At 34.7% G+C, this 14,040-nt stretch overlaps 1 protein-coding gene across 8 annotated transcripts in view; it reads left to right on the top strand.

The window, feature by feature from the left end:
- LOC117577952 (moesin/ezrin/radixin homolog 1) overlaps nt 1-14,040 on the top strand; it is a 32,693-nt gene that overhangs the window by 9,481 nt on the left and 9,172 nt on the right. For 4 of the 8 annotated variants that reach the window (XM_034262991.2, XM_052006147.1, XM_034262992.2 and 1 more), the window contains exon 2: nt 9,707-9,825. In XM_034262991.2, the coding sequence (XP_034118882.1) occupies nt 9,811-9,825 (15 nt within the window). In that variant the 5' untranslated portion in view covers nt 9,707-9,810. Of the gene's footprint in view, nt 1-9,706; nt 9,826-11,731; nt 11,813-14,040 lie in introns of those variants that run through there. The other 4 variants (XM_052006134.1, XM_052006135.1, XM_034262993.2 and 1 more) reach the window with 1 other exon arrangement.

The raw sequence follows: 14,040 nt of genomic DNA, 5'->3' as shown, positions 1-14,040 counted from the left end.
TCGATGACGAGTCACATTCGCCAAATGAGTTGGCAACGCCAAGCTTCATTCTTTGCACAAATAAGTTGGCAATTCTAGTTTAAGCAGCTAATACTGCTTCCTCTTCTTTTCTTTTATCGAATTGTTTTGAAGAGAGAGGGAGAGAGAGTGAGAGTTTAATTTGTTGCCGCTGTTTGCTTTAGTTTTAATGTTGTTTTAATGACAGCTGTGACGCTAAAGTCGACGTCAGCCGCAGCAGCGATGGCTCTGCCGGCATTTTTTTTTTCGTTTGTGCAGTAGACTCTTTAATTAAAGCTGCTTCAATCTTTTGTTGTTGCAGTTATTTTTATCGGATTGCTTTGTTTTGCTGCATAAATCAATCGAAACAGAAAGGCACAAATCCGGGCAGCATGATTAGTGACTAGCTCTCTAGGATTACCCAATTTGAGTATATAGGCAATTAACTGGCAATCCATCGATAAGCAGCACATCAATACACACACACAAACACACTCTACAAATATGAATGGCAATTTCAACGGAAACTTGAGGCAACAACTCAACTCAACTAAACTCAACTCAACAACAATTGAAGTGTCGTCTGCGGCTTTGGCTGCGACTGCGGCTGCATATCGTATGCATAACCTCAAAACTCAATGTCACGCATATTATTTACTCATTTTTATTAGAGTGTATATCTATGTGTACGTGTGTGTGTGTGTGTCTATTGTCTATGGGGTTTTTTTTTTGTGTGTTGTCTTGACGATTAATATTTGCGCCAGCGTTGGAGGTAAAAATAATGAAATTAGCTAACGAGTTGCGGCTGCGACTGCGGCTGTCATAAAAAATAAGTTGCAAATAATAAAAATAATAGCAAAATGGCAGAGATGAGGCCGACAACGACGACGTCGACGTTGTTGCTATTGTTGTTGTTGCTGCCTTTTAATATCTAACGAGTATCTCACTAGCTATCTCTGTTACCCGCATGCTCGTTGCATCATAAAAATTGCTTTGCTTGTCGCACATATACACACACACATACTTACAGCTTTTGCATGCACAAATTGTCGTTTCATAACCGAGAAACGCTTTGCATATATTTAATAATTGCAAACACACAAAACGAAAGCTTAAACGGCACAACAACAAATCACGCATTGACATTTTGTGCTCTCTTCCGTGTGCTTCCCTCTCTCTCTCTCTGTTGTGCATAGATTAAGGACGCGCGCAGCGCTGCTCTAAATAAGTAAGCAGCGCAGCCTTACGCATTTCTTTCTTTGCTGCTTGCGCTCAAATTAAGAGCAGCGCAGCTTTGTTGTTGTCTCTTAGTGTATTAGCACCTAGCATAAGCTGCTTGCTATGCAGAGATCAAAGGCAGCAAAAGCTCTGCATGCGTGAGTGAGTGCGTGAGTGTTTATCGATAACATGCATACACACTCACACACATACACACGCACACGCGCATCGGAAGAGGTTGGAAAAAAAAAACATGCGACCCAATTGACAGTTACCGTGGTGCGCTTGTTATTTGTCTATTTGCCAATTTGTAATTGTTTTTTCTGCTCTTTTTTTTTTTGGCTCTTTTTTTTTGTTTTTTGGGCGAGCCACATAAAAATGCTGATATGAATTATATTTATAACACAAACATCAGTATGTGTGTGTGTGTGTGTATTTATGTGCGTTAGATAAGATATGCACATGATTTCATTGTACAAATACAGAAGAATAGTTGCTAACGGAAGTGACGTTGACAACAATCAAAAAGTCGAGCAAAAAACCCGCCTTTGTAATAGCAATTTTATTTTATTACATTTTTTTCGTGTTAAACAAAAAACACATTCTATGGCATTAATTTGATTGAACGGCGGGGAAGGGGGGAAGCAAGAAAAACCAACAATAGAAGACATGAATAGGCAAATGGCGTGTGCCCGACTAGGGGAATACCCTAGGAATAGAACAACAATTTGTAGGTCAAGATCAAGAATATTTTATGTATTCAAGTGCGCGGTATTATTTTTATTTCTACCACTCTCTCTCTCTCTCTCTCTCAACCCATTATCCATTGTTCATTCGCTATCCGCGTCGAGAGTATTCACGATTTTATTGTACTTGTGTGTGTGTGTGTGTGTGTTTAGCAATTTGAAATTGAATTGCACGTCGGGCGACTTTACGTGGCCAGCACTGATAAGCGACACGTCTCCGTTATGTAATTTGACCCAATTGAGATTATCATTGACTCGACAGCACGATATATATGTGTATATATACAATGTACAACCGCAACACGTAGTAACTATTGGCTTAAATTAGTCAGACTCTGTTTGGTAGTAAAATACACAAATAAAACTTTCCATTGATTGACTGGAACAAGCGACAGCAAAAAAATTGTCAAAAAACGAACAAAAAAAAAAAGAAAAAACTGTCAGTTGCCCTTCAAAAACTAACAACAACAAAGAACACAATTCACTCGCTCACACAATGTATTCGCATTGTATGTGTGTGTGTGTGTGCTTGCTTTTTGCATGCAAAACATTTGTCAAATTGACCAAAACAATTAACAAAACTAAACAGCACGCGAAATGGAAAGAGGAAGACCAAGTGGGAAGCTTCCTCCTCCTCCACAATGCGTGAGCAGAAAGTTCGTGTTCGTTTGCTGTTGTTGTTGATGAGCTGTTGATGGGAATGAGCTTTAGATATCTTAATTGCGAACCAAATAAAATAAATTCAATAATTTTTAAACATCACAATCAAAGAGTGATACGAAGTAGACATTTTTGGCATTAAAAAGAAATGATTGCAAAATCTTTAAAGAACGTTAAACTTTTTGGAATTTGAATGAAATTATGAAAAATATTCAAAGAACTTGAACTTTTTGGAATTATGAAGAAAAGATTAAAGATTAAGAATAAAGATTAAAAACGATTAACAAATACTTCGAAGAAGTTGGTGGATTGAAAGATTATAGAAAAGGCAAAATAAATAATTTTAAATAATTCCCAAATATACCAAAGTGCGATAAAGTAAATATTTATAGAATAGTGAGAAATAAAGCAAAGAGCGATGGCTTAGAAACTGCTATACAAAACAACAATTTAACATAAAGTCTACTATAAAAATTAAATAATCAAAAAAAGTATTATAGTGGAATATACAATCTTGGTATTAAAAAGAAATGATTGCAAAATCTTAAAAGAACGTTTAACTTTTTGGAGTTTGAATGAAATTATTAAAAATATTAAGTATTTTTCGAATTATGAAGAAAATATAAACAAATACTTCAAAAAAGTGGGTTTTGTGAGATTACAAATAAAATAATTCCCAAATATGTCAAATTACGATGAAGCAAAAATTTAAGGAACTGTAAAAAAATACTAAAAATAAAACAAAGTACAGTTGCTATACAAATTAATAGAATTTAATACAAAGTCTACTATAAAAATAAAAAACAAAATTATTTTTGTAGAATATAAATTCTTTGCATAAAATAGAAACTATAATAAAATCTTTAATGAACGTTAAACTTTTTGGAATTTGGAGGAAATTATTAAAACTATGCCTAGATCTTTATTTTGTTGGAATTACGAAAAAGTTGGTTAACTGTGAGATTATAAATATAAAAAAAAGTACATGCTTTTCAAATATATCAAAGTACAACAATATAACTTTATTAACATAAAGCAAAGTGCGCTTGTTTAGGAACAGCTATAAAAAATACATAGATCCTAAAATAATAAAATTGGACACAAAGTCTTCTATACGAAAGTAGAATATTCTTTGAGAAATATCTAGATTAAAAGTTGAACAAAATATGGAACCAAAAAACAAATTATAAAAATGCTTTCTTTGATATTCTACACAAAAATATCCATGAGCAATGTCAAATGTTGTTTTGAATAATTGACAATTAAAGAAACATATGGAAATTCCGCACGGAATTCTGTTGGAATTGGGTGCTGATAAAATTCGACGCGAAATAATAATTGCTTAATCTTTATGTTTATCGCGCTGCTCTCTCGCTGACATCAAGTCGCTAAGTGCTTGGCAGAAAATTGTTAAATGATCGCTGGACTTTGCATGAATGAACTACAACTACACACAACAACAAATATACATAAATAAAAAGCATAAAAGCTAATTGTTGCGATGAGTTGGCAATTTACACAAAAAGAAAAAAGTAATCTTGTGAGAAGCAGAGAAGGAGGAGGGAGGGGAGGAGGGAAGTGCGATGCCGACACTCGGCAGAATGTCATAAAATAAAATGGGAAATAAAAAATAAATAAAAGCAAACACACATAGACACAGAAAGCGCTTTTTAAATGTATTTGCGTGTCGTGTTAATTATGGTGGCGTTGATGTTTTTATTTTCTCCCATTCCGTGGCACCCCACTTCCTCTGTTTCCTCCCCTCCCCTCCCTTGCCATTCCCCCCGATTTCCTCCATTAGCTCCTACGCACACCGATGGCAATGTCTTGTCCGCTTTTCGCATTTCACATGGGATATAAGCGAAGTCGCTGACATTTGACAGTCATTTCTTCTTGTTGTTGTTGTAGCTGTCAATGTTGCCATTGTTGTTGTTGTTGTTGTCTTTACGTGCTCTTGCCATTTGTTTGCTATCAAGAACATTTAAGCCTAATTTGCTTCATTAAATTGTCACATTTGTATTCTAAATTACTCTCTCTCTCTTTCTCACTCACTCGCCTCGTTGGCGGTCTTATAGAAACTTTTGTACAGCAAAAACAACAAAAAGGAAGTGTTTTAGTTTCGTATTTGTTGTTGTTGTTTTTCTATTTTTTTTTCTTTATAATTAACAGCTGCACTGAATATACTTTAAAAGCGTAATTAACATTTGTTGCTAAGTCGCTTGCGGTCTGCCCCCGTTGACTGCTTCGAACTCTCACAGAGCCCAAGCACACAGCTCCCTTTCCCCGCTTCCCCCTCACCCCCTTGGCTTTTCAGTTTTACCTGTTCTCATTCGCGGTGCAAAGGCAAAGTGTAAAAGTGCTGAACTTGCAGATGCCCTGGGAAAAAAGCTGACACTATTTTAAATGAATTCAGTTGCACGGAAAATTGAGGAAACGTTTAGTTAGCTTTTTCGTACTTTTCAGTATTTGTTTAGTATTTATAGTATTACATTTTTAGTATTAAACAATTTTCAAAAATTAATCAATCGTTAAGATAGCTTTTTGGTTTTAATATATACTAGTTTTCAGCATTTGTATAGTATTTACAATATTTAATTTTTTGGTATTAAAATTTTGTAATATTAAGTTCAGCAAGTTTAGTATTTTTTTTAGGTATTTTTCAGTATTTACTTTTTGGTAGTAAACATATTTTAGTACTAAAGTAAAAGAAAGTGCGAAGTGAGCATTCTTTCATTTTTTAGTATTTTTCAGTATTTATTTAGTATTTTTAGTATTCCATTTTCAGCATTACTAATTTTCAGTATTATATTAAGAAAGCGTCAATTAAGCTCTTTTATTATTTAGTATTTTTTTGGTATTTCATTTTTAGTATTTTTTCAGTATTAAATTATTATTTCTTATTTTCATATATTTGAGTCCAAACTTGAATAGTTTCTTGCAATTTATTTATATTGATGAAATATCTATTGAAAAAGTTAAATATTATTTCATATAGCTTACTTAATGTCTAATATACCCGTCGCTCATCATTTGCAATGGTGTGTGTGTGTGTGTGTGGTATAAAAACAGTTTACTTGGTCAGAGATTCATTCGCTTGATTGCCCCATTTTAATTATTGACCACAGCCAGTGCACAAGAGCGAAGAGCAAAAAGAGTCGAAACGAAAGACAATAGCACCGAAGAATTGGGGCTACAAAAATGCTGTGATGATGTGAGGGAGGGGGGGAAAACAAAGAGAAGAATCCACACGCCATGAACTGAAAAGAAAGAGAAAAGAAGACAAATAATTGTTGAAATTAAAAGTTTTGGCGCAGAAAATGTTTTGGCTATTTATTTGATGTTTAATTTTATTATTATTATTATTATTTTGATGCTTGTTTTATGAGTGAAAAGTAAAAGCGAAATGTGCCACAAAGACACACACACACACACAGCAGACGCCTCTCTCTTTGGTTTTTGTAGTTGTTTGGCTTCCATTGCGACGCATTGCGCGTTGCGCATACGCAATGTGAGCCATGCTCTCGTTCGCTCTCTTTATCTGTCTAGCCGCCGCTCAAAAGCTCATTAGTTGCGTTTGTCTTTGTGCTTTCTGTGGTTCCGGTGGTCAAGCAGTAAACGTGATTGTTTTATTTGTTTTTTTCCCCCTCTGTTTTGTTGGACTCATTAAATGCAGTTAATGGATATTAAACATAAACAAAACAATGAGCCAACAATGTTGCGCGTGGGTTAACCCCACACAACCAACAAAAATGATGTAAACTGGCAGTAGAATAACTGACAGAAAGCTATCGAGAGTGAATGTCGTTCAAACATTTACTTTCTTTGCTGCTGTTGCGATCCTTTGGTGCGTCACATTTGCTTACGCAATTCGCCAAATCATTTTCATTTCCGCTACTGTCGGTTAACTTAAAAGTCAGTCCCTCTCCTCTCCAACATCTCTTGCGAAAGATTAAAAATGCGAGAAATGAAATGGTTTTGCTTCGTTGGTAAGCAACTGAAGTTAGAAAATGACGCATTCATTCGTTCCATTCATCATCGTGTCGAATGCATTGAGAACCAAACTTCTCTCTCTCTCTTTTTGCTTTCGCTGACTCTGTCTAATATCTCGCTGGTTTGTTTGTCCAAATGATTCATCTGGCAATGTGGGCCGCATTATGCGCCATTTTGGGCCCCTGATCAACAAGTTTGATTCAAGCCAAAGGAATTTGTCGCTGCTGATTAGCACGAACGCTCTCAGCTCGTTTACAGCTGTCTAAAAAAAATATGAGCTCATTTCACGTTTTTACTGTATTGACCCACTCGACTACAAAGCAAACATTTACTAACCAAAAAGAAAACGTTAAATAAATTATGGCAACAAGAAAGTCAACTTAAATGCCGGCAAATCATTTTGGCACTGCTCTCAATAAGTTATCGATAAGTAATCGAACCTGTTTGTCGCAATTGCCGCAAAGTTTGTCATAAAATACAATTTCATATTTCACAGTTATCTATTTGGTTTTGTTGTGAACTAATTTTGTTGTTCCAATGAATGGTTTCAAGTTTAACTTTTCTATATTCTATAGCTCTTACTTAAAGATCATTAGTATTCAATAGCTGCACTCTCAACAGTTTACTATGTCTATCAACATCTTTTCAATGATTTATCGATAAGTATTCAAACTGCGGCACAATTTTCAGTGAATTTATGAATTTTCAAAGCGATTTTTATATTTTTTATACCCCGCCACTTATGAGGAAGGGTATTATAATTCCTGATTTGATTGCGATTGAATAAAAATTGTAAAAGTCATTTAAGAAATACTTCTGCATGGTGAAATATGCTTTCTGCAATTACGTCTTGCTTTGTCAGATAATCTGGTATATTTTGACCTTAATGGTATATTTCAAATGTAGTACTTCGACGATATACCAAAAATGGGGCTCGGTATATTTTTAAATCTATTGTATGTATGTTGTATGTACTTCATCGATATACCAAATATGGACTTTGATATATTTTTAGTGTTTTTGAGATAAATTAATTTGGTATATTTTGACCCCTAAGGTATATTTCGGATGTAATATTTCTGCATGGTAAATTATGTCGACTGCAATTAGGTCTATCTGGTATATTTTGACCTTAATGGTATATTTCGAATGTACATAGTATTTCATTGATATATCAAAAATGGGGCTCGGTATATCTTAGTATATTTTGCATATATTGTTCGGTATATTTTTATATCTATGGTATATTTCTAACGTACTATTGCATCGATATACCAAATATGGTCTTTGGTACATTTTTAGTGTTTTTGGGGTTTATTAATTTTGTATATTTTGACCTCTATGGTATATTTCGGCTATAGTACCTCATATGCTATATGTCAAATATGACCTTTGGTATATTTTTAGTATTTTTGCGGTATATTTTAAGCGGGTACTCGGAACTTTAGCTTTCTAACTTGTTTTTTTTTCCAAGAAATTTGAGAAATATGCTTCACATTTGTATATAATTAATATTCAATAGCTGCGCTCTGAATATATTCTTTATTAACATTCTCTACATTCTTGCAATTCCTTTTTAAAATGACAATTTCGATAAAGCATCACGATTTCAATCGCATGCTAGATGATATATAGAATAAGAGTCAACAATTTGAAGTACTTGCAGCTAATCTTTGTTAATGCTGATAAGATTTCAATACAAGTTTTTTCTCTCCTCTTTGGCGGAGGCTATATCACAACTTATATGCGTATGCAGTAATATCTCATTCTCTCTTTCCTGTGTGTGTGTACACTTGAAGTTCACGCAGAAGCGATAATAAAGTCAAGGCATGATGTCATAATTTGTGCAAACACAACAACAGCAACAGCAACTACAATGAAAACCGAAACTTTGGAATTTCTTTTGCGTTTTGCAGCTAATGATTATTAATTTGCATTTCGACGGAACCGTTTTTTCAGGCTCGTTTCAAAATTATTTATGCGTGTGTGTGTTGTGTGTGTGTTTGTCTTTGAGTGTGTGTATAAGCTATCATGTTTGCCAGTCAGTTATAGTCAGTATTTGTTAGATAAACAATTATGTCGCTTGTTGTTTGTTGCCCCCTTACTTCTCTCTATTTTTGTGTGACGTCACAGTTGAGACGCGCTTCTCGCATGTCATGTGTCAAAATGTCAATTGGATTTTCATTAAACGATAACCGTTTACCGTCAATAAGTAATAGAATTTGAACTAGAGTACGCTAGCTCTACTTTTGGATGCTCTACACTTTAAATATTGAACTAAAGTGCAAAGAGATGTTTATACATAAAAAATGTATTAATGTTTTATGTTTTATGCTTCAAAACCATTATGAAAATGTTTAAACGCACCTTTGGCTCCGATGTTTAAAGGGCTTTTTAGCTTTTGTGCTTAATTCAAGTCAAACTCGAAAGAAGCAGCATTATTTGCTGGGCAAATTTGTCGCTCGTTGTGAGTGCGAAGTTCCATTATAAAACATTGCGAGCTCATAAAAATTTCATAATTTTTTTGTTTTGTGTACTTGGTATTTTTTTGTGATGAATTTTAAACGATAATTTTGGGTCGAACAAAACTCTTTACGTCGTCGTAATCTATTTGTTGTTTCGTTTCATTTGGCCTTTTGCATTTCCGTTCACTAAACATATTGTAAAGGAAACAATTTTATCAACAAAAAGTTCTGCTCAACGTGCTTGGCAACAACGCATCGAACACAATACAATAACAAATATTTAAGTTAATTTTCATGCACACGATTTCTTAATTAGGAACGAAAATTTTGTGGTTCTTGTTTGTTGTTTGCTGTTGATTTTGTCAAAGTGCCAGGTGAAATCAGAAATAAACCTAAACCAACCAGATATAACGTGATATATGCTATTCGGCCGCTATATATAAGAATTATGATCGTGAGCATTCGATTTGATTTGCTTTCGTCGCAGTGCGCGTGCACAAAACAAATGCTAATTTGTTCAATGTTTGTACAAATTCAACTTGAAGAACTTTAAAGATTGTGCAAATTTGTAACCACTTTTTGTATTCCTCAATTAATTCTGACATTTCTGTTTGTTTTTTCTCATTGCAGTCTGAAAGCAATAAATAAGGAAAGCCACAAAAAACATTGTGCCACAGAACCACATACGTTAAAATTCCACTAACCAACCACTCGGCGAATAGACAAGCAGCAAAATGTCGCCAAAATCGGTAAGTTGCAAAAAGAATACTGTTAAAATACATATTGTATGTGCAAAACGTGAAATTTGGCAACGTTGCAATACTAAAATATGCGTGAAATTTGGCAACGTTGCAATGCTAAAATATGCGTGAAATTTGCCAACGCTGCATTGCGCGTATTTGGCAACAATTCAAAAATAAATTCTTTGGCTGTCAACTGCACATAATTTGGGCTTACAAAAAGTTGACAAGCGATTTGTGATAACACACAAATAACAAAAAAATGGAATTTCAATCATTATGCAATCAATCACAGAAGCAATTAAATTAATGAAAAACTCATTTCGTGTTTGAAGCTGATAAAAAAATAAGCGAAATCAACCATGAAATAAACAAAATTGGACTCGAAACAAGCTTGTAAATTATGATCGATTATCAAAAAAAAAAAAAAAAAAAAACACGGCACACAAGCACAATCAATAGAGAGAGATAGCTAAAGAAAGAAAGAAGGAGAGAGCGTAGCAGAAATTTCTTATCGATAATGATTGACAGTAGATTTTGTGTGGAGGAAAAACTACCGAACCGAATTTAAAGACGTCATCGACAACGTCATTACCATTGACCAAAAAGAAAGAATAGAAACCTATTGACGTTGGTTCTTTTTTCATATTTTATCTCATCCGCTTGTGCTTTTGACGCCAAAAGAAAAATTCTATGACGTCTCCCCCCCAAATGCACTTGACCCTGTCTCAGTCTCAGTCTCTGGGGGACTTTTCAGTCTTGGCCAACTGGCGATGTCTTCGACGCTTCTGCTTGTCAGTCTGTCTGTCTGTCTGTCTATCAGCAATAGTGACAGCTTGCAGAAAACCGCTGTGGACAGTGTATTAGTTATGGCTTTTGCGACTGCGATTGACGGTGAATCAGGGCAGCAGACCAATAAATCTGTCAGAAATGTCTTTTTTGTTTTGTAGTTTCAGTGTCATTGTCATATAACTTGTCGCAAGCGCGCCAACTTGGCCTTAATCATAAGCCATAAACTTGAGTTGACCCAAAAAATCGATGTCACATTTTTGGTACAATTTTCCGTGATATATTTATATGCGCGCTGGATGACATTATAAATTGTAGAAAACACTTGATGAGTAAGTGTGAAGAAGCGAAAACAGTTCGTATACGTAATTTGATTAAAGTAGTTTCTCAGTAGTTTTTGTACGCTTATCATAAACGCAAACTAAAAATAAACAATCGAATTAATGCTAGCCTTGGGCTTGGCTAATTGCAGTTCTAACATAGCTGACAGGCCAACGCGGCGTATGATTGACGCTGATTTGTTTGCTCAAGCCGAGCCTCCACTGGCTGCGTTTGGTAAACCGTATTTACAACTGCTATAAATACATATACTTATATGTCGAATTCGAAGCTGACCTTTGCGACTAGTCAGTCAGTTTGTCATTTTGTCAGTCCGTCGCTAGTCTATTTATAACTGGCATAATTAACATGCAATTAGTGCCAACAACTGGACAGGGAAATTAGAATAAATTAAAGAAAGCACAGCGAACAAACGAACGAAAAAACCTAGGGAAATGACATAGGGAAAATATATATGTTTGCGTATTTGTCGTTGAGGGTGCCTTCTGTGCCTTCCCTGTTCCCTCCCTCCTTCTTTTCGTGACTTACCTTTCGACCCGGCCACGAGTCAAGTTAAAAAGCATTTGCGACTTTTCCATTTTCTTCAGTTGCCGCTGGACAACAGAACGCGTCGTGTATTTTCTTTTGTTGTGTGTTCGATTTGTGCCGTGGAAATTTCTCTACTTTGATTTTTGTTCTTGTTACTCTCTCGGTGTGACAGTGTGTGTGTGTGTGTGTGTGTGTATTTGTGTGTGCTGGCGCCAAGCGCCAACTTTAACTCGTAATTATTCAAAAGCTACTCAAAAACGCCTGGCTGCCCAAAATGGTCGTCGTCTCCGACAGCCGCACGCGTTTTTCGCGTTACGGCGGCAGCGTCAAATCCAAAACGGTAAAGTTCTCCAGATTTTCCGATTTCAAGAAACGTAACTCAACTTATTACAATAATAAGAACTGAAAGAAATCTGTAACCATAAAGTTGACTCTTTTTGTCTGTAAAGTTCTTGAGATTTCCCCGATTAAAATAAGCATAACTCAAATTCAGTACAATAATAAGAACTGAAAGAAATCTTTAACTAAAAATTAAAAATTGATTTTTTTGACTGTGATTTTGTATTCGAATTTTCTGCATTATAAGAATGTAATAATGAGTGCAAGATTGTTTAGTTATAAAGATGACATAAAGAAAGTGAACTAAAAAACTCTCAAAATAAGAAAAAATAACTACACATATTTGTCGTAAACTCTATTTTTCTCGTGTTATTAATAGAAGTTGTATTAATTTTAAAGATTATATGAGTGCCATAAAACTTATAACTAAAAATATTATTTTTTGTTTTATTAATAGAAGTTGTATCAATTTTTAAAGATTATATGATTGCCATAAAACTTATAACTAAAAAAATCTACAAATATTATTTTTTTGGTTTATTAATAGAAGTTGTATCAATTTTTGAAGATTATATGATTGCCATAAAGCTGATAGCTAGACAATAAATATGAAAGATTGCGAAAGTTTCGTGGCGTTGTCAGATCTCTGCCATCCATCGAATTATAGATAATATAGCTATCGATAACAACGTTGCAATCGTTCGACTTTAAACCGATTATGCCGTCAAAATGTTGTTCTCTAATCGCTGACCCATTAAACCAGTTTCTCACTCGGAATCGATTTAATTGTTGTGACCACTTTAGCAATCGAATACTTACATTCGTTGTGCGTTTCGTCCGTCCGTCTGTCTGTCCGTCCGTCCGTCCGTGTATTGCATAACGATCTCTACTATGTGGCATAATCTGCATTCATAATCCGCTTCAATTGGAATAATTTAGTGTACGAAAAATGCGACTTTTGGGCAATTATTTTCTGGTTTTCTTTTTGTTTTTTATGACGTCAAAATTTGTGTTTGTGATGCATTTTTATGGCTTCCGTCTTAACCAAAAGAAAAAAAAAACACACAGTACTCTACTACTCTTGTTTTTATTTTTTGTTTTTTGGCATAGAGCTGTGAGCAATTTGTCATGCAAGCGACAAATCGCTGCCGAATTACTGACGAGAGTGAAGATGGAGATGGAAATGTTGATGGGGAGGGGGAGGGGACAACTAGAGTCGTCAACTGGTTGGTTATGCGGTGGCTTCCGTTTCACAGTGGGGCTAAACTATGCTTCTATGCACGTACACAAACAGACACACACACACACATGCACATGACAACAACATGCATTAACCCAAAAACGTTAATTGGATTGAAATGAACGTTTTCAATTTCCTTGCATTGTGTCACGTTTGATTTGCATTGCGACAAAACAACAACAATACAGTGCACAAATAAAAGAGAGATAAAGAGAGAGAGAGAACAACGACGACGACGACAACAACAATAAAAGTAACAAAACAAATGAAACGAGAATCAGAACTTAAACAATGCGAAATTATGATGAAAATATCGCAAACAAACAGCGGGCAAGATTACATACGAGTTCACTTAATGGATGACGTTCCCAGAAACGTACGTCGCCAATAAGCTGTGTGTTCCAATTCCCAGCATTTCAATTAAGTCAAAGTTAAACTGATATATCTATGATGATGATCAGTTTAAGTGCAATGCAATAAAATTAAATCCAAGTAATGTATTGATAAAATTGATTAAGCATCAACTGCGTTTGAAGAAATAATTATGTATAAAACATGAGAAAGAAGATCCATGTGTCAGACAGACTGAAATCTATAATTAGTTTAAATAACAAGAGATCGATAATATCGATCAAGAAGGAATTATGTACAAAAAGTCGTAAAATATGTGAGAGAAAATGCACGTGTCACACAGACAGAATGAAATATCTATAATTACGTTCAGCTTAACCGAATTTCTATGAAATTTAATCAAAGTAATGCATCGATAACAAGAGATCGATAATAGCGTCAACTGTTTAAAGAAGAAATTATGTACAAAAATATACGAACTCACACAGACAGACTGAAATATCTATAATTATGATTAGATTAAGCGAAATGCAATGAAATTAAATCAAAGTAATGTATCGATAACAAGAGACCGATAATATCGATCAAGCGTCAACTGTGTTTGGAGAACGAATTATGTGCAAAAAGTTGGAAAAACA

The sequence above is a fragment of the Drosophila albomicans genome, chromosome X (genome assembly GCF_009650485.2).
Source record: "Drosophila albomicans strain 15112-1751.03 chromosome X, ASM965048v2, whole genome shotgun sequence".
In the NCBI taxonomy this organism is placed as follows: domain Eukaryota; kingdom Metazoa; phylum Arthropoda; class Insecta; order Diptera; family Drosophilidae; genus Drosophila; species Drosophila albomicans.
Note: the sequence above shows the minus strand (reverse complement) of the source record. Positions and strands in the feature narration are given on the sequence as shown.